This window comes from Podarcis pityusensis (genome assembly GCF_964106645.2).
Source record: "Podarcis pityusensis genome assembly, chromosome: 14".
Lineage (NCBI taxonomy): Eukaryota > Metazoa > Chordata > Lepidosauria > Squamata > Lacertidae > Podarcis > Podarcis pityusensis.
The window spans coordinates 42,456,557-42,477,310 of record NC_138039.1 but is presented as its reverse complement, the minus strand read 5'-3'; the positions used below and the strand labels follow the sequence as shown (position 1 = coordinate 42,477,310).

Here is a 20,754-nt window from a genome sequence, read left to right as displayed (position 1 = left end):
AAGGTAAACAGCGTTTCCATGCACTGCTCTGGTTCGCCAGAAGCGACTTAGTCATGCTGGCCACATGACCTGGAAGCTGTATGCCGGCTCCCTTGGCCAGTAAAGCGAGATGAGCGCCACAACCCCAGAGTCAGTCACGACTGGACCTAATGGTCAGGGGTCCCTTTACCCTTTACCTTTAAGGTGAACAGAGGTCCTCCTGGAATCACTCCCTGCACCTTTAACAGGCTATATTTCCCAGAATTCTTTGTGGGATGCTTTAGCTGAGATTCCTGCATTACGGGGGCTGGACTAGATGACGATTGGGGGGGGGGATTCCTCCCAATTCTACAATTCTGTTATTCTAGGACTGTTCAGTGTGGCATGATGCTTCTTTAAGCATTCAGTGCCGATTGAGACGATGGCTTCTCTGAAGCTGAAAAGATCTCGCAAAGGGTTATCGACTGTCTTTCATTTCCCTCCTCCATCACTCCTTCAACCTGGAATTCCGTTAGTGTGGCTGAAGTGAGCTTATCGGAGGCATGGGCCAACCCTGTGGACATACTTGGAGAGATAAGGGAGGAAGGGCAGATAATGCTTCCTTGTCCAGAAAAAGAAGCCTTTGAAAGTGAAACTTTGCTTTCATTATTGCAACGAGAGACCTGGAACTGCCAAGGTTGCATTTAAATTAAAAACTTCATCGGTGGTCCAGGGAAAGCTTGGCCTCACAAATGTGGTGCTTTTATCTTGACTTCTGATGGAAATGGAGCTCTGTTGCTGCATTTGGATGGATTCCTGCTGATGGATTCCTGCTCATTTTGCTGAGTGGGGTCCTTGACCTCTGGCTCAAAGTCCTGCCCTGGTACTTTACCAGCTTCACAGACTTTCAGCTCATCCTCTTGGACCACAAGCCATTTTGAGCAACCTAGACATTTGGTCTAGTCATCATTTTTGATGGTTTTTTTTTTCTGATGAGTTCTCCCCAGTACATTAGTTCGTTGTGTTGCTTCTCCCTCTTCTGTTTCTGGATTGGAGTCATCAAGGCTTGGTGAGTAAGAGGTGACATGAGAGAAGTTTATAATGGTGAATTTTGGACATGATGGAGATGTAAAAGATTTGGATTATTATAAAAGATGTAGGAGGAAATGATAAACAACAGGACCCACAAAGGGGAGGAGGGAAGTCCAGGAGATTCTTTGGAATCTTGCTTTTATGTTGGATATGTGATTGCAAAACTTTAATCTGAAAAAATGAATAAATAATTATTTTAAAAGAGAAGTTTATAAAATTATGCATGGTATGGAGAAATTAGTATTAGTATTAGCATACCACCCTATACCCTCGGGTCTCAGGGTAGCAACATAAAATCACAATATAAAAACACAAAACCCATAATAAAATAATAAATAATAATAAAAACAAAAACAACTTAATAATGCCCCCCTGCTCCCTGGCACATTTTAAAAGGGCATTGGACGTCAGCCAGCCAAAGCAGATAAAGAAAAGTTTCCCTCCTCTCATTTGTGGGCACCCAATGGAGCTGAGTGCTGGAAGATTCAGGACCAGGAAAGGAAAATGCCATCTTTTCCCATGTATAAGACTGGGTTGTTGTTGTTTTTACCAAAAAATTAGGTTTAAAATTGGGGCTCGTCTTATACACGGGTAGTGCTGAGGGGTGTTTTCTTAACTTGGAGTCCCCCCAAATAGGGGGCGTCTTATACATAGAGTGCGCCTTATACACTGAAAAATACAGTACTACATCATGCAATGAACCATGGCCAGATGCCACCATGGCCAGATGTTTCTAAAAAGCAGCTGCTGGGAACCACAGGAAGGGAGAAGGCTCTTGTGCTCACACCCTGCTTACCAGTTTGCTATAGGCAGCTGGTTGGATCCTGGACTAGACGGCCCATTGGCCTGATCCAATGAGCTCTTCTTATGTTCCTACATTCTTCTCAAGCAATGTCCCATAAAGAACCTATTTCCCATTGTGCTATTTCTGGAGTGTTTCACCTTTCCTTTTAACACGGACCCTCGTAATGAGCCTGTGAAGTGGGAACGTGGTCCTTCTCCAGTCCTCGGAACAGGCTGTGCCACTTCAAGGATGGCAGAGGAGAACATTGCTCTTGCCCTCTCCTCCTTGTACTATTTTGGGGGCTGCTTGATTAGCTCACGCTAGGAACTAGCACCCCACAGATTCCATCCCATGCTGTGTCTAGCTTCTGTCTTATCTGGAACAAGAAGGAGGAGGGGGAGAAAGGGAGATTATTAGTGGTAGGGATATGAGCAGCTGTTTGCAAGGTAAGCCTTGGTTTGTGGGTAGGGGGCCTCCGGCGAACCCATGCTGATGCCTAAATCCATCCATTTCTCTCCTTGCTGTGACTCTGCTGGCAAGGCTAGAATTGGCGAGGGATGGAAGGGATCTCAGTCTCGCAATTTCAGCAGCCTCTGCTTAAATACCCCCCAGTGAAGCAAAACTCACCTCTTCCTCAGTCAGATTGTTCCTCTGCAATCAGCTCTCGGGCTTATATACTTCTGATTTTCAGACAGTTGCCATCTATGTATCTCCAGGCCTTGGATGAACTAGAAACACAGTCGTCCTTAGACTTTCTTGTTTCCTTTCGTCAAAGCTTGTTCCCAAATGCAAATCCTGCTCTTGGCACATTGGGAATGCCAGCCTGGGCCTTGACTGCTCTACCCAAAAAGATAAAATGCTGTTTCAGAATGTTATGGGGCCTTGTTGAGAATGTGAACTGGGGGAAATGGATAGAGAAAGAGGGCATTCTCTCCTCGTGTAGCAACTCAGCACAACTTTGTAAGGTTGGCGGTTAGGCATTGGCTCAATGTTTTGTGGAGGGGAAGTGGTTGGCCTGCCCTTCCAATTGCTGCTGCTAGGGAATTCCGTTAAAGGAATCCAGGGGCTCGCCTTGCTTTTGTCCGAACCCTGTCAAGGGGCTAGGGCCACGCCAGAGCCCCTGGGAGCAGCTGGGGTGAGCTGTGAGACTGAAGCCAGCTTCTCACTCACCCAGGATGCTTTCCCTTACTGACCTCTGGTGGTGCCCAGTTGTCAGTCCTGTTCCTGCCACAGTGCAGGTTCAGGTAGTCTGGAACCATGCCTAAGCAACCACTCACATGCTGTAATCAATAAAGTTGTGGCCAAAATTATTGCCAAAAGCCTTAACCAAATTTCTATGTCTATTGTGTCTTTAATTTTGGGGTGGTTTTGGGGGTCTTCACACACAAATTGCCATGGCTGAAACACATGGTTAGATCAATGAGAGACACGTATGAACCAAGGGGCTTTTTATGTGCTAATGCATGTCTTGGTTTCACAAACATCTTGGAGAGATGATGAATTTATTTCCCCATCTTTGGCAGCCCTGAAAATATGGAAGTCATAACAAAACCCCAGCAGAAGCAAAACAGTGTTTTGAAAAGCCATTGGAAACAGTGGCTTTCCCTTAGCCATTCCTCCGTTTAATTCTTGTTTCTGTTGTTGCGTAGATGGACTTGTCTCCAGCTAAGTAGGCCTGCTGTAAAATAGCCGTGTCCATTCACTTCAGATGGTCTACTCTTGAGTAGGTCTGGTGTTGGATGCAACCCAGGAATAGTTCATGCAACGTTAGATTGCATGTCAAAATAATAACAGATCTCTCTGTGTGTTCCTATCCTTTTGTGCACCGTTTAGGGGAGACCTGTGCTATCCCAAATGACGATACCCTGGTGGAGAAAGCGAAAGAGAAGGGACACCTTCGTCAGCACAGAAAACCAGGTAGCCTGTGCTAAAAATGATCGCTTTGCTTACTTAAGGCTGGCCAGTGGTGCTGATTCTGTTTCTCTCCCCCTCCCCATCAGAATGCATCATTAAATCAATTGGAAACCCAGCTGAGATTATACAATTAAGACAGAGCTACGGAGCGTGGATGATGGATCTCGCCAACCGAAGTGATGAAAAAATTTGGATCGCTGAGCATTTTACAGGTGAGGGTAGGATCCAAATCCTTACTCAGCAATGCAGCAGGATGGGTGACCGTGGGCTGCTTACACACACACACTCAATCAATCTAACCCATCTATACCTGAAGAAGCATCTCCACCCCCATCGTTCAGCCCGGCTGCTGAGGTCCAGCTCCAGCGGCCTTCTGGTGGTTTCCTCCCTGCGAGAAGTGAAGTTACAGGGAACCAGGCAGAGGGCCTTCTCAGTAGTGGCACCCAGATGTCAAGGAAATAAACAACTATCTGACTTTTCGAAGACATCTGAAGGCAGCCTTGTTTAGGGAAGATTTAATGTTTGGTGTTTTATTGTGCTTTTAATATTCTGTTGGCAGCCGCCCAGAGTGGCTGGGGAGGCCCAGCCAGATGGGCGAGGTGTGAATAATAACAACAATAATTTGTTGTTGTCGTTGTCATCATCATATTGCAGGGTTTGTGGGGGACATAAAATGAGTGGGGAGGGAGGAAGAACCATGTACACCACTGTGAGCTCCTTGGAGGGAGGGACAGGATTAAAATGTACAAGTTCTCTACTTGTAGCTGCTTGGAAAACCTTTCTTAAGAACAAACATCCCAAAATGTTACAAAGCGCCCATGCAGTGTATTGCTAGATTCCTCCTCCTGCAAGCTTATTCAGCACCTGCTGTAGCTGGTTTATTATCCGAAGCACAGGAAGGAGATGGTCTTTGCTTGGAGGGCTTGCAAAACATGCATGGCACAGGAGAGATTGATAAGAATCGAGAGTAACCAAAGAATGACCCGAAGAAATGAGCAGGCAGGTGGGAGCGTGTGATGGCAGTGGCAGAGGGAATCAGGTCAACCAAAGGCCTGGTTTAAAAGGAACATTTTTGCCTGGTGCTTAAAGGTGTGTAATGAAGGCGCCAGGCGAACCTCCCTGGGGAGAGCATTCCACAGACGGGAAGCCACTGCAGAGAAGGCCCTGTTCTTGTGTTGCCACCCTCCTGACCTCTCAAGGAGGGGGCACATGAAGGAGGGCCTCAGAATATGATCTCAGGGTCTGTGTAGGTTCATATGGAAACAGGTGTTCCTTGAGGTATTGCAGTCCTGAGCCATTTAAGGCTTTATAGGTCAAAACCAGCACTTTGAATTGGGCATGGGAACTAATTGGGAGCCAGTGCAGTCAGACCAGGATCGGTGTAATATGCTCAAACCGTCTTTCTCCGGTGAATTCTGCACCAGCTGAAGTTTCCAAACCATCTTCAGAGGCAGCCCTACACATTGCAGTAATCTAACCTATAAATGTAATAAACAAACCAACTTTTTCCATGCCTTCCTCCCCTGAACAGGCCACATGATTAAAGAATACGAGGACATCTCTGCACTGTGGAACAACAGCTACAGCACCATCGAGCTCCCTTGGCAATATTACGGCTGCGGACATGCCATCTATAACAACACCTTGTACTATCAGCGTGTCGGACGCAACATTATAGTGAAGTAAGTAACTGAGGGGGCAGCAAAGGGGCTTCTGCTACTAAGCTGCGCCACGTCAGGGAGAGGGAACCCGGCGACCTCTGCTGAATGGCAGTAAGGTAGCTCCGCGGTAGAGGATCTGCCACCCTGGCATCTCCCAATTCTGGAGCTCTGGAGAGCCACTGCCAGGAATCGCAGACCACGCTGGGCTCCACGGACTGATGGGGCGAGTCTTTGTAAGGCCATTTCCTTTGTTTCTCATTGCTGCCATTCAACAGAGACTCGCTTTGAACAGCTTGCTTCGCCCAGGGCTTAGCTTATGGGACGAGTGTGTATCGTGAGGCTCCGTTGTGTGGGAGCTGGGATTGCAGCCTTGGCGTTATTGGGGTGGCTGGATGCTATTTCGAGAGCGAGCGAAAGATTCCCTCTGCTCTTTTGCCCTTTCCAGCATCGCCCTTGATGCTGATGCCAACAAAAACATTTGCCTTTGAGAAGCAGGTGTGAGCGCCTCCTTGACCTTTCTCCCTAGGGAAGCAGGCAGAGAAATGAGAGAGGTTCCCGGGATCGTAATTTGCTCTGTTCGAGACACTCCCTGTTTCTTGGCAAGGGGGTTTAGAGATGCCAGACCTCTTCCAACAATGGTCTTTCATCTCAGCAGTGGAAGCGGCTGAAGAGGGAGGAATATAATGTCTTAACTGTCCATGATTAACACTCAGAGGGAGATTGATGGTGCTAGCAGCCGTTTGAAGACTTTGGGGAGTTGGTTCCTCTGACAAAAGACTTGTAAACCAGGCAAGAGACAGATTGCAGACCTGATAGCATCAGGCAGTATCTTATGTTCCAAGACATGTGCATAAAGCTTTCATGCTTGGTAGTGGCACCCAGATTGCAGAACTGCCCCCCAAAAGGGGTTTGATTGGCCCCATCTCTTTTGAGTTTTAGGAGTGAGGCATGTATTTTTCTCTTTGGCTGTGCCTTTGATCTGTTTTGCCTTCCTGCTTTGGCAATGTATTTTGAAACTGACCTATGGTGCAATTCTATGGTCTGTGTGTGTACAGAGGTACCTCGCAAGGCGAATGCCTCGCAAGACGAAAAACTCACAAGACGAAAGAGTTTTTCGTTTTTTGAGTTGCTTCGCAAGACGAATTTCCCTATGGGCTTGCTTCGCAAGACGAAAACGTCTTGCAAGTTTGTTTCCTTTTTCTTAAAACCGTTAATACCCAGGGTGCATTGCTTGAAGAGGTGCAGTTGCGACTTGACTTCGAGGAGCAACTCATAGCACCATGCTTCGCAAGACGAAAAATTCGCAAGATGAAAAAACTCGCAGAACGAATTAATTTCGTCTTGCGAGGCACCACTGTATAATCAAATGCAGTTCATCCACCTCATAGTTTGACCTGGCAGCCTCTTGTTCTGTCCATTTCTGGGATTCAACTTTTTTTTTTTAAACTGTTTCCCTCCCACTGTGAACAATGGCTTGTGGAAAAACAAGGCTTATTCAAATGGCAGTTTATGGTCCCGTCTTGCTGTCCCTATGGAACGCAGTTGTTGCTGTGGTCTAAACCACTGAGCCTCTTGGGCTTGCTGATCGGAAGGTCGGTGGTTCGAATCCCCACAACGGGGTGAGCTCCCGTTGCTCTGTCCCAGCTTTTGCCAAGCCAGCAGTTCGAAAGCATGCCAGTGCAAGTAGATAAATAGGTACCACTACAGTGGGAAGGTAAACGGCATTTCCGTACGCTGCTCTGATTTGCCAGAAGCGGCTTAGTCATGCTGGCCACATGACCCGGAAGCTATACGCTGGCTCCCTCAGCCAGTAAATCGAGATGAGCACCGCAACCCCAGAGTCGGCCACGACTGGACCTAATGGTCAGGGGTCCCTTTACCTTTACCTTTACAGTGGGAAGGTAAACGGCATTTCTGTGTGCTTTGGTTTCCGTCACGGTGTCCCATTGCACCAGAAGCGGTTTAGTCCTGCTGGCTACATGACCCGGAAAGCTGTCTGTGGACAAACGCCGGCTCCCTCAGCCTGAAAGCGAGATGAATGCCGCAACCCCATAGTTGCCTTTGACTGGACTTAACTGTCCAGGGCTCCTTCACCTTCACCTTTTTACCTTGTTTCCCTAAACCATGGTTAACACTAAACCCAGGTTTGGTTCAGTGATGGTTAATTGAAAACGGAAGTGAAACCTTGCAGCCTTGTTGTGGCTGTACCAGAGGAGAACCAGAAACTGAGCAGACTGCACTCCCATGACCCTGCGGTTCCAAACCGTAGTTTAGTGTTACATACAAACACAACCATTGGCTCTCTTGGGGGCAATGATAAGAGAGACATGTGCTTTCTGCTATTCCCTCTTAACTCTTAAGTGGCATGTTCTGTACTTTGAGGAACAAAAGGGAACATCATTTTTAAGAGCTTCTTTGCCTTGCTTGCTTTGAATGCTGAACTGTCCTCAGAATGACCTTTTCCTTCAGCAAACTTTGTGGCAGACTTGCTTCTCAGCCATGTGGTCCCAATCTTAGGGTGCAAGCTCGTCATTTTGGACCCTTAAACCACATTCAAAGCTTCTTTCTATCAAAGAAATCTGGGCACGGTGGTTGATTCCCCACAGAGTTTTAATTCTCAGCAATCCTTAATAAACTACAGTTCCCAGAATTCTTTGAGGGGAAAGCTTGCCACGAATGTGCTTTAAAGGGATAGCATATGCAGCCTGTGGGTAGCATCATTTCCTTTGGGATGTGTCTTGCGGTCAACTCAACTTTTGGAAGATTCTCAAGAAACTGTATCAGCCCTTTTTTGGGCACTTTTTTGAATTACGTTTCAGGGCTTCCTGATCTCTGTGACTCAGATATCCAAACATTTCCAGAATATTTTTTTTTAAAACAATGCTTTTGTACTTCAGAGACATGCTCATCCTGCCTCTGGGAAGGCAAGAACAAGGCCAGAATGCTTGCTCAATCTCCTTGCTTGGAAAGAAATTTTGTTTTTATTTCCTGGTCCCAGTTTATTTGATTGGATTTCAGAATTTGCCACCCAAGTCATTAGAACGTAAGAAGATTCCCATCTAGGCTGTCATCCTGTTTAGGGAAGTTTTTAATGTTTGGTGTTTTATTGTGTTTTTAATATTCTGTTGGGAGCTGCCCAGAGTGGCTGGAGAAACCAAGCCAGATGGGCAGGGTATAAACAAACAAACATCATCATCATCATCATCATCATCATCATCACAGCAACCACCCAGATGCTTGTGGGAAGCCCAGAAGCAAGATAAAGGTTAAGGTACCCCTGCCCGTACGGGCCAGTCGTGTCCGACTCTAGGGTTGCGTGCTCATCTCGCTCTAGAGGCTGTGAGCCGGCGCCGTCTGAAGACACTTCCGGGTCACGTGGCCAGGGTGATGAAGCTGCTCTGGCGAGCCAGCACCAGCGCAGCACACGGAAACGCCGTTTACCTTCCTGCTATAAAGCGGTACCTATTTGGACTTCCGGGGTGGTGCCATCGTTAATGGCGGATTCCCTCTGATACGGAGGGACTGGCTCCACGGAAAACGGGTCTTTCCCGCTACGGCGAAGCGGGGACCCTTTGAAAAATCACAGGCGGATGAAGCCTGTGACCATGGGACTCGGCGGGCACCTTTCGCGCCCCCCCAACTCGTAAAGGAACCCAGTTATGGACTCCGGAGCAAAGAGGGGCAAGTGGCGCGGTGCTGAGAGTCAACTGCATCTTCCGTGGAGCGAAGCCGCACAGCCGTTGCCGGAGAGCGCTGCCTTTTTCCTGGGACAATTTGGCTATTAAAACAACTACCCGTGAGTAGCTTAATTTCGGACAATTGGACTTTAAACAACGACCTGTGAGTAGAAAGGAAAATTTGACTAAGAAATTCTTTTCAATTTGGCACTGAAACGGGAAGGTCTAAACAGGAAGTCAGCCTTCCGTTTCTTGTAGATAGATTAAAGCAAAGACATGGCAAACTAGAGTTCAGAAAATCGTTTGTAAAGGATTAACTTTCATCATCTAAAATTGTTGAACCCCTCTCAGAAGCAGGAGAAGAGGGGGGATTTTTTCCGGACTGTTTAAACCTGCAGAAGAGAGTGTAAAGAAAAGTAATTTTCCACCGTCTTGGACCTGGGAGCGGGGTGTCAAGACTGACGTTTTTGGGAAGCTCATTGACTATAGACAAACGTCTTTGACAGACAGTTAAAAGAAGAGTAACATAGTGATTCCATTGTTCTCTTTCGCATTTTAAAGGAACAAATATTGACAAAATATCTGAAAAAGGAAACTTTGTTGTTAGATCTGCCTTTAAAAAAAAAGAAAGAAAAAAAAAGAAAAGAGATGGATACAAATAGAAGTTCTTCCCCTAGAGGGAGCCTGTGAAACTGTTACTAAATCTGAACCGGGGAGCTCTGCAGCTGCAACAGATTAAGATCGTGGGAACAGACTTCTGACCTTCATAACAATGTATTCAGAAGCTCTGGTGCGTGCTTTCTGCAAAACAAGTGCCCTATTGGAACAGTTACATGAGAAGACGGACTTGATGACTGTTGCGATCAGAAATTTTGGACAGGTTGTGGGTAACTATATAGAATCCACCCAGGAATCAACTCAGGAGTGTGCTCTGACAGATCAGATGAGGGAAGAGGATGTTGCTGGACCTCGGGTGGCAGAGATGGAGGGAGCTGTGGCCCAGCAGGAACATGAGTTGTTGGATTTGACAAATGAACTAGGAAAAAGCCAGATTTGGAGAGATACAGTTTTGTTTGGTTTGGAAATGGGGGGTTGGATAGACCCCCCTATGCAGGGATGTTTTGACTCTTCAAGTCTGGCAATGGGCCGTGAGATGTTTGGGGTTGTGGTGGTTCTTAATTCTGGAGGGACTTTGAAACATGTTTTTAAATACCACATGGAGTTTAGTGTGGAATATGGAAAAGGGGCTGATTTGTCGAGAAGGGACAAAAATACTGTCAAGCTGGAGTTTCCACGAGTAAAAGGAGCAGGAGACAAAGTAAAGTACAGGTATAAATATGAAGAAGAGCTGCGGAAGGGACATGGAAGAGACTTAAGGGCCTCGGACATAAGATTACCAGGTTAATGAGCTAGATTGATGGGATAGAAAGGACTGACAAAACCCGGGACCAGGAGGAAGAGACGTTGGATGAAGATTGGAAGAAAGTTTTTTTTAAAAAAATTATTAGGATTGTTTTATAAAATTGATGAATGTTAGAAAAATGTTGGAACGAAATTATTTGGCTTTAGCAGAAATGTTAAAAGAATTATGTAAGAATATGTTATGGTTATGAGAAATTGGTATAAATAAGATCTAAGTTTTAAGTTTTAGGGTCTTTTATAGTAAGATAAGGTTAAAATAGATTAAGGTAATTTAATGACAGAATACTATGAAAAAGGGAAAGGATTTGCTGTGATAATTAACAACTAGAATACAAAAAAGGGAGGAGTGAGGAGGTCGATGAAATAAGGTAATGACAGTTAAGGATTTGGGAATATTGGATTTGTTTTTAAATTTTTGTGGTTTATTTTTGCTTTTTGATTGTGTTGTGTTACGTGTTTTGTTGTTATTTTTTTATTTTGATTTTTATTAATTTGTATTTTTTGATTGTGGATTGTGGATTGTTTTTCCTTTGTTTTTTCCCCTTCTTTTTCTCTTTGTCTTTTCTGTAATTTTAAAATTCTTAATAAATATCATTTAAAAAAATAAATAAAGCGGTACCTATTTATCTACTTGCACTTAAGAGTGCTTTCGAACTGCTAGGTGGGCAGGAGCTGGGACCGAACGACGGGAGCTCACCCCGCCGCGGGGATTCGAACCACCGACCATACGATCGGCAAGTCCTAGGCACTGAGGTTTTACCCACAGCGCCACCCGCGTCCCTCCAGAAGCAAGACACAAGTGCAAATCTCCTCTTGTGATTTCCAGAAAGCACATTCAGAGGCATGCTCCAGTTTAGGCATTGATTTCCATTGAAATCAGTCCAGTCTTCTGCTGCCTGTAAATTGGACATTTGCCGTCCAAATGGCATCTAATTTGCAGGCATTCTTCTCATCCCTCAGGACATAAAACCTACTGGAATTTTGACAGATTGAACAAAGGACTCCATTTTTATTGGTAACTGAAATGACTCACACATGGATCCAAACTTGTATGAGCTTTCCAATCTGCCTGTTTCAATGTTCTCTCCTCCTCTTCTCCCCAGAAAACCTTTCTTTGGTGATCTCTACAGAGGCCCCGTCCGCACTATGCATTTAAAGCAGTATCATCCCACTTTAAACTACACTTTCTGGGAAGGGCAGTTTGTTAAGGGTGCTTTGTGTGGTTCGGAGACTCCTATTCCCATCACAGAGCTACAATCCCTCTTCCCAGGGAACTCTGGCAATTGTTGCACTACGAGGGGAAGTAGGGTATGCGTGGTATAAAAACTAGTCTACTTTGGTAAAAAATTATATTCATTGCTTCCTCCTGTTTCCCCCCTGGCCCAGTCCACCACTGTTCACAATGTTTTCAACACTGTGATACATCACCAGTTGAACCACAATATACCAATATATCACGATGTCTGAAATAAGGATGGAGCTCTGTGGAGGCATCGGCTGGCTTCATAATAATAATAATAATAATAATAATAATAATAATAATAATAATAATAAATTTATTTATATCCCACCCTCCCCAGCCGAAGCCAGGCTCAGAGCGGCTAACAACATTAAAATGATACAACATTCTAAAATCATTTCATTCTAAAATCAATTCAAATCAGATTAATGGCAACCACTGGGCTAGAGTTCTGTGAGGATTGCCAAAGGAGGGGGTCAGGCTGTGCCTTGGCCAAAGGCCTGGTGGAACAGCTCTGTCTTGCAGGCCCTGCGGAAAGATGTCAAGTCCCGCAGGGCCCTAGTCTCTTGTGACAGAGCGTTCCACCAGATTGGAGCCACAGCTGAAAAAGCCCTGGCTCTGGTTGAGGCCAGCCTAACCTATCTGTGGCCCAGGACCTCCAAGATGTTTTTGTTTGAAGACTGTAAGGTCCTCTGTGGGACATACCATGGCTTTTCCTGCATTGTGACTTTTGCTGGCGCTTGCTCTTGTGATTCACTGCCCCTTGCAAATGGCAGAGGAGAATTGAGCCGGCTGAGTTAAAAGGGGCTGCAGGAATCGAGAGAAGCATTGGCTGGCTTCACGGTTTTTTCTGCATCGTGATTTTTGCATAGCACACACACACCGTGATTCACAATATATTGCCAGGTCCAAATTTTTAATAAGGAATGGGGAAAATGCACAACTTTTCTTAAAGACCATTGTAAACAGCTAAAATCGTTAGTAGGATTGGAATAGCACTTGTAGTGTAAGGTTGATTCTGGACATAATGGAAGAGGTAAAGGTTTTGTATTAGCATAAAAGATGCGGGCGGAATTGATTGATAATAGGACCCACAAAGGGGAGGATGGAAGTCCAGGAGATTCCTTGGAATCTTGTTTTTATGATTTATGCTTGATATAACTCTGTAAAGTTGAAAAACCAAATAAATAAATTTAAAATATATATATTATGCAAGCAATATCATGATACAGACTTCGGTTTTGGATGATATATTGATATATCACCCAGCTCTGGTAGGTAACCCGGAAGGGAATGTGGACTTGGAATAAAAGAGGTTCCCAATCTGGATTCATGTTTTTCCATTTCTTTCAATATAAAACACATGGAAACAAATGGGGTGTGTTAATTTTGTTTTATAAACCCCTGCCCTCGTGCCACTTGAGCCGCTCTGAAGTATTTTGCTTCAAACCCTCTCCGCAGGTACGACTTCGCGACACAGTCCTCGCAGACGCTCTCCATCAAAAACGCCTGGTACTTTGAGCGCAAGTATCTCTTCGGCGCGTCCAAATCCTACTTCAGCGTTGCCATGGACGAGAATGGGCTTTGGGTGCTCTACCTCTCGAGGCCAGACGAGCACATCATGGTGGCGCATGTAGACGAGGACACCTTCTCGGTGCTGCGGTACATCAACACCACGTACCCGCAGTCCAAAGCCGGCAACGCCTTTGTTGCCTGCGGGGTTCTGTACATCACCGACAAGAACCACACGCATGTCGCCTTTGCTTATGATCTCTGGAGGGAAAGGCAGCTGGACACCAGCTTTGAGTTGAAACTGTCGCTATCCGACGCAGGCTTTGCTTCCAAAGTTTCCCCAACCAAGCAGGACGATTCGTCGTTTGTGCCCGTTCTGGCCATGCTTTCCTATAACCAAGGGGACAAGCGCCTCTACACATGGGAGCATGGCTTTCTGATGCAATACCCTGTCCATTTTGTCGGCTGAATGCGCTTGGTACCAATCCACGAGGGCCATCTTTGCCTGTTGCCAATATTGGAGATTCGGCTCTCCAAACCTTTCGGCGAAAACAATTGCACACCTCCCATTTGAGGAGAGTCGCAAAGCAATGTGCATACAGAACAGCTTGTTCTCATCCCCCTTTGTGTCCCCAGTGTAGATGTTTAGATTACGTAGGCTTCTGTGGCTTTGCAGAACAAAGGCCGCTCAATGTCGTAGCGAGTGGTGCATGCTGGCAGAAGCCCAGTGAGGCTTTTGTTTCGCAGAGAGGCTGTGGTGTGGGAGGAAGGCCCTTTCAAATGCCATGTGCTTCGAGCGCGAATGGAGGCATGTGGCACCTCTCATCAAAGGACCCCAGGAACGTATCTAAAAGCCTGCCGCTCCCATGTGGTGCTCCTTCTCACGACCTGGGTCACAGTGGCACCATACAGTACATTTAAGGCATGCTTGGACCACTTTCGAGTTGGAACAGTAGTTTTTGTTAAGGGTCCTGTGTGTCAGAGGTCTTAGGTTGTCTTCTAGCAACCCCCGACACCCTTTAACCGACTGCAGTTGCCGGATTTGTTTTGGGGGAAGCCAGAGCTGTAAAAGTGGTGCAAGTGTCCTTTTAAATGTATGGCTGGGGTCCACGCCAGCCATTTTTAAACATGCGAGGGCTGTGCCTGGTGTTCCCTGCCCACTAGCACAAGGCTTTTGCACTAGCAGGTGGGAGATTTTAATGTGGTGGAACGGTGGCATCCAATGCAACAGAAACATGTTGCACAGCAGCGACCCACATGCTTGTGCATTATCTCAGGCAATGAAGTCCTCCTGCCGCAAAGCACCTTGCCAGAAGAAGTATACCACTAAGTGACAAACGTCGGGATGCAACCTTCAGTTTATTGGTCTCTTGGCTGCGTGTGGCTGCTTAGGTGGTCATGCATATTGCTCTATATCAGCCTTTCTCAACCTGTGGGTCCCCAGATGTTGTTGAACTACAACTCCCATCATTGCTAGCTAGCAAGGCCAGAGCTCAGGGATGATGGGAGTTGTAGTCCAACAACATCTGGGGACCCACAGGTTGAGAACCGCTGCTCTAAATGGTCTTATGGGCCATCTCATCGAACCCTGATCTCATTCTAGGAATCTTGCAACCCTCACAGCAGGCGTGCGGCAGCCTTGGCCCTCCAGAAGTTGCCAGACGACAACTCCTGTCATTCCTAGCTTCCTGTGGCTGATAGGAGCTGTTGTTCAGGGACATATGGACGGCCACAGGTTCCTCACACCTGCCTTACAGCTTCTGCTAGAATATCTCGTGACAAAGAGGCCACGATTGCCTTGGAGCAGCCACTTCTCCTGTCAAAACAGCTATTTGCGTGACGTTTTGCCAGAATAGGATGCCCTCCCATTTCAACTGGCTGTTGTTTCATACTCTGGAGCAAAAGAGGGAGATGTATGTGGAACATACTGGGGGGAAATGCTTCTTCAAACACCCCCTTCAGCTCTCTTTAACATGATAGTCTCCAGCCCTGCTCTGTCCACTGAAATGTGTCCTTGAATCCGAGATATCATTTCAATTCTTTGTTGAAGTCATCCCTCCGCTCCCAGCACCTTTTAGCTGTAATCTTGGCTGAATCTCTCTCTCTCTGTGTATATATTTCTCAAATGGGGAATAAAGATGCATGTATGACAATCTTGGCAAATAAAGGGGACATTGGCCCAACTGGAATGGGCTTCCTGACTCCTGTTGCAGCCAAACACGGCTGTTTTGGAGAGATGTGTCGAACGGTGATGGGCATGGCGGTGTTTGTTCCTGGCAGAGAAATGTTTCTCAAAGTGAGAAGTCTGCAAAAGTAATCCGTCAGAGGGCAACCTCTGGAAAAGATCTGGGGTAAAACAGATCCAGAAACAGAGGTACCCCTACCACTGTGAAGCCAAAACTAATTTTATATGCATCCTTGCATTTAATGCTCAAAGCTTTTTGAAAAAAAGAAATTAAAATAGCATTAGCAGGTAAGTGTGTGAAAGAGAATTGTACTCTGTGGAGGAATGTAAGCCTTCCCTTTCATTTTTGACACTGCTCCCGAGGAAAATCCCTCTTCAAATAATGGGGGAAAACCAAATAGAAGATGTAGACCCCCCCTTTTTTTACACACACAGAATTGTGTGCAAGGAATAGGAGCCCAGCATTGGTGCAAGACGACTGTGTGCAAGACATGGGATCTGGAGAGTGGGGCGATATTATTATTATGATGCCTCTGCAGTAGAATGGTGGGGCATGAAGAGAGAGGAAGGTGTGTCCTTTCTGTGTTCTAGGATGCATCTGAAAGTTCATACGTTATAAAATCTAAAATAGCACTCTGTCTTTTCTTCATGAAGCTTATAAGAACACCATGGGATGCGGGTGGCGCTGTGGTCTAAACCACTGAGCCTCTTGGGCTTGCCGATCGTAAGGTCGGTGGTTTGAATCCCCGCAACAGGGTGAGCTCCTGTTGCTCTGTCCCAGCTCCTGTCAACCTAGCAGTTCGAAAGCAAGTAGATAAATATGTACCGATGCAGCAAGAAGGTAAACGGCATCTCCATGCGCTCTGGTTTCCGTCATGCTGTTCCGTTGTGCCAGAAGTGGTTTAGTCCTGCTGGCCACATGACCCAAAAGCTGTCAGTGGACAAACACCGGCTCCCTTGGCCTGAAAGCAAGATGAGCGCCGCAACCCCATAGTCGCCTTTGTCTGGGCTTAACTGTCCAGGGGTCCTTTACCTTTTTTTTATAAGAATACCGAGCTTTAGAATAGAGATGGGGGGCCTCTTTCTCTGGACCCACTTTGTACCCCCCCTTGAGTATATTTGCCTGGCCGTAAGGTGCCCTTGAGAAGCGGGTGGTGCTGTGGGTTAAACCACAGAGCCTAGGGCTTGCTGATCAGAAGGTCGGCGGTTCGAATCCCCGCGATGGGGTGAGCTCCCGTTGCTCGGTCCCTGCTCCTGCCAACCTAGCAGTTCGAAAGCACGTCAAAGTGCAAGTAGATAAATCGGTACCGCTCCGGTGGGAAGGTAAATGGCGTTTCCGTGCGCTGCTCCGGTTCGCCAGAAGCGGCTTAGTCCTGCTGGCCACATGACCCGGAAGCTGTACGCTGGCTCCCTCGGCCAATAAAGTGAGATGAGCGCCGCAACCCCAGTCGGCCACGACTGGACCTAATGGTCAGGGGTCCCTTTACCTTTAAGGTGCCCTTGAACTCAGCCTTGCCTGGATGGAAAGGAGAGAGAGGGGTGCATGAAGTAACTAACCTGCTGTATTGTGCCACCCACTTTTGTCTCTGGCCCCACCCACTGGCATGTGGCCCCTGGAAAGTTGCCCCGAAGGGAAAGCAGCCCTCTGGATGAAAGGAGGTTCACCAGCTGAGCTGGGATAGCTCAGTTGGTAGAGCATGAGACTCTTAATCTCAGGGTTGTGGGTTGGAGCCCCACATTCGGCAAAAGATTCCTGTTTTTGCATAGGGTTGGACTAGATGACCCTTGGTGTCCCTTCCAATTCTACAATTCAAAGTGCTGGTTTTGACCTATAAAGCGCCTTAAACAGCTCAGGACTGCAATACCTCAAGGACTGCCTCTTTCCATATGAACCTACACTGGATCCTGATATCATCTTCTGCGACTCTCCTTTATGTGCCTCCTCAAGAGGTTCAGAAGGTGGCAACACAAGAATGGGGCCTTCTCTGCAGTGGCTCCCCATCTGTGGAATGCTCTCCCCAGGGAAGTTCACCTGGTGCCTTCATTACACATCTTTAGGCACCAGGCAAAAAACGTTGCTTTTTAACCAGTCTTTTGGTAGACCTGATGAACATCCCATACCCTTTTAAAATGTGGCTCTTTTTTGGGGGGGAGGGTATTATTGGGTTATTGATTTTATTTTTATTTTATATACTGTGATATTTTTTTTTATGTGAACCGCCCTGAGACCTCATACATTCCAGGTGCTGTCTCCTTAAACACCTGGGGGCAACTGTTGCTATTACGCCTTACAAAGTCTCACGCTACCACAACGACAAGGACTGTAGGGCATTCCGTGAAATAAAAGGAATTTATTTAACTTACAAAGGTAAAACTAACAAAGGACATTTGCTTTCTTTTCATATATATATATACTTTGCAGCTTGCACTTAAAATTGCCTTTAGACAAAGGTGCATTTTACTCCATCTCATTCATATATATATATATATATATATATATATATATATATATTTCTGATTTAGAATACAGCACAGACACATAAATTCTCACTGGAGGGGGAAAAAATACAATTTGTTAAACATTTAAATACACAGACATCAGCTCCGTTATATCTTGGTAAAGAACGTGTCTTCCTGTTTTACAACAGAGAAAAATACATCTAAGTATGACAAACAATAGCTGGTATATTACAAGCAAACAATATTGACCTCTGCATAGTTTATACAATATGCCGTGGAAACAGTTCAAGATTACCAATTTTGTCAACTATTTACTAGCTGGCCACATGTAAGCCTGACATTCATCTGAAATGTGGCATGGGTCTATATCAGTAGTTTCATCTACAGCTTCGCTTTAAGAAAGATCCATCTGTATGGTTTTTCCCCCCTTCCTTCTCTTCCTTTTTTTTTTTTTTTTTGCCCTACGTAAAAATAAAACTCAGAACTCAAAAGGATGACTAGAAAGAGGTTTCCTGTTCACAACAAACACTTAGTGCTCACAAATTACATTCCTAACGCAAAAGGCAGGACTCAAAAAAATGGCAGAGGGAAGGAGTAAGGAGGAATCTGATATTAGGAAAATCACGGCGCCTCGGATGAAAACAGAGACCTGTGTTGCATTCTCTCCCACCCTCGCCTCTCAGTAGTGAATTGAACTGATGTCATAACGTGGCTTGGTTTTCTGCCCTGTCCGGCCAGTGGTATGGATTGAAATGTGGAGAAATGCAACAAATTGTATCGGGACAGTGGTCAGCTGTACCAAACGTTAGGAAAGGGATTGGGGAGGATGCCACAGGGCCTCCGTTTTGGTGGGTGGCCCGGTTCGTTTCAAAACGTCTTCAGCGCAAACAGACAGAAAAATCAAAAGTGGCATACGATTCCAAGGAAAACCCCACAGGTTCCGAGAAATGTTATTCTGTGCAAATTACAGTACTCCAACGGTGCATTAATGCTAATTCGGGAGGGGAAAACATAACAGGGGAGTCTCGGCATCAAATAATATACACATCAGCCCACAGTACATTCCCCATTGCACACAGCTTCACGGATTGTGTGGTAGTCACATTTTCATAGTGGCATGACCCAAAATAATAATAATAATAATAATTAATAACAACGACATCAACAATGTAAAATCACGCTCACTTCGAATACCCTTCATTATAGCAAATCATTTTCAAAATTGGAGGGCGGGGGGCGGTTTGCAGACATGCTTCAACTTAGCGGCAACGATTTGGAAGAGAATATCCTGAAAAGTACATCAAAAATAGCTTACTTTTAGGGATTTTGCTGCAACTGCAGGAGAATAAGCATCTTTTTGCTTACTTTAAGTAAACAAGGCTCATGGGTCACAGAGCACAAGCCCATCGGTCACTGTGCAAGGGACGTCGGCGCCCGTACAGTGCATGCATTCCCACCCCATCAATTCATAAACGCAGTGCTTTAAACGAGAAAAAATAAAATAAAGGTGGGGGGGGGGTCGAAACACCACTCTTCCTCTTAACTCAACTATATAGCAACTAAAGGCTGCAATAATTAACTCTCGATTATGAAGCGTGGCGGCACCCCTTCTTAAACGCTCGCTACGCCACGGTACCGGTTCCAGCCACGTTTCTCGGACAGGGAATGGCGGCGGCAGCAGCAAAGTCTACAGAATGTCGCAGAGGCTCGAAGGGATGCTGAAAGCGTTGGGCAGAACTCGCATCTTCAGGGTACCATCCGCTCCACAGGAGAAGATGCGGTTGCCTTGTGCCATCTCAATCTGCATGACTCCGGTGCTGAGGTTTCGGAAGATGGACTGCTTGGCGTGTTCGTGCTTAAACGAGTGGATCAGACCATAGCCTGTCAGCCTCCACACCTGCAGGAAGAGAGGGCGGACAAGGACCTTGTCAGTCGATTTTGGGGACCCAGGTGATCTCATTTCCCCCCTCTAATGGAACAGCTCGGTGGTAGAGCTCGTGTTTGGTATGCAGGTGTTCCTAGGTTCAATTCATGCCATTTCCAGTTAGTAAATACCAGGTAACAGGTGACAGTAAAGGTGTCTCTCCTGGAGACCTTGGAAAGGTAAAGGTCCCCTGGATGGTTAAGTCCCGTCAAAGGTGACTATGGGGTTGCGGCACTCATCTTGCTTTCAGGCCGAGGGAGGCGGCGTTTGTCTGCAGACAGCTTTCTGGGTCATGCGGCCAGCACGACTAAACAGTGTGTGGCGCAATGGGACACTGTGATGGAAACCAGAGCGCATGGAAACATCATTTACCTTCCCACCACAGCGCTACCTATTTATCTACTTGCACTGGTGTGCTTTCGAACTGCTAGATTGGCAGGAGTTGGGACAGAGCAACAGGGGCTCACACCGTTGTGTGGATTCGAACCACCGACCTTCTGATCGGCAAGCCCAAGAGGCTCAGTGGTTTAGACGACAGCTGCTAGGTAAGAGAGACAATATTGGGCCTGGGTGTACAAATGGTCTAGACCTGGTTTAAGCCAGTCTTGTTTAAGCCAGTCTGGTTTAGGCACAGACAGGCTTAGCCTCCATGAATTTGCCTATCCTCTTTCTTTTTTAATTTTATTTATACTTTTCAGGTTTGTACATTTCACTAATTTTACAATCATTTTAACCTTTCAAAACTTGACTTCCTTTCTCCTCTTTCTGCGGTTCCTTAAATTTATTTTTAATATCTTCCGCATATCCAAATTAACTAAATTTTCTCATTTATGCATCTACTTTAAATATATACTCTTGTGAAACTGCAGGTTATGACAATAATCCTGCCAATGTTTTTATCCGTCTACAATTTATATGTAAATAT

At 46.0% G+C, this 20,754-nt stretch overlaps 2 protein-coding genes across 9 annotated transcripts in view; one reads left to right on the top strand and one right to left on the bottom strand.

Moving 5' to 3' along the window:
* GLDN (gliomedin) overlaps positions 1-15,443 on the top strand; it is a 36,887-nt gene extending 21,444 nt beyond the window's left edge. The window contains exons 7-10 of the mRNA XM_080980409.1: positions 3,668-3,751; positions 3,835-3,960; positions 5,280-5,430; positions 13,210-15,443. Coding sequence (XP_080836535.1) covers positions 3,668-3,751; positions 3,835-3,960; positions 5,280-5,430; positions 13,210-13,729 — 881 coding nt within the window. The 3' untranslated portion in view covers positions 13,730-15,443. The remainder of the gene's footprint in view (positions 1-3,667; positions 3,752-3,834; positions 3,961-5,279; positions 5,431-13,209) is intronic.
* A 2,888-nt stretch (positions 15,444-18,331) lies between these two features.
* Positions 18,332-20,754, bottom strand: part of DMXL2 (Dmx like 2) — a 416,196-nt gene continuing 413,773 nt past the window's right edge. For all 8 annotated transcript variants that reach the window (XM_080980195.1, XM_080980202.1, XM_080980199.1 and 5 more), the window contains one exon: positions 18,332-19,802. In XM_080980195.1, the coding sequence (XP_080836321.1) occupies positions 19,593-19,802 (210 nt within the window). In that variant the 3' untranslated portion in view covers positions 18,332-19,592. The remainder of the gene's footprint in view (positions 19,803-20,754) is intronic.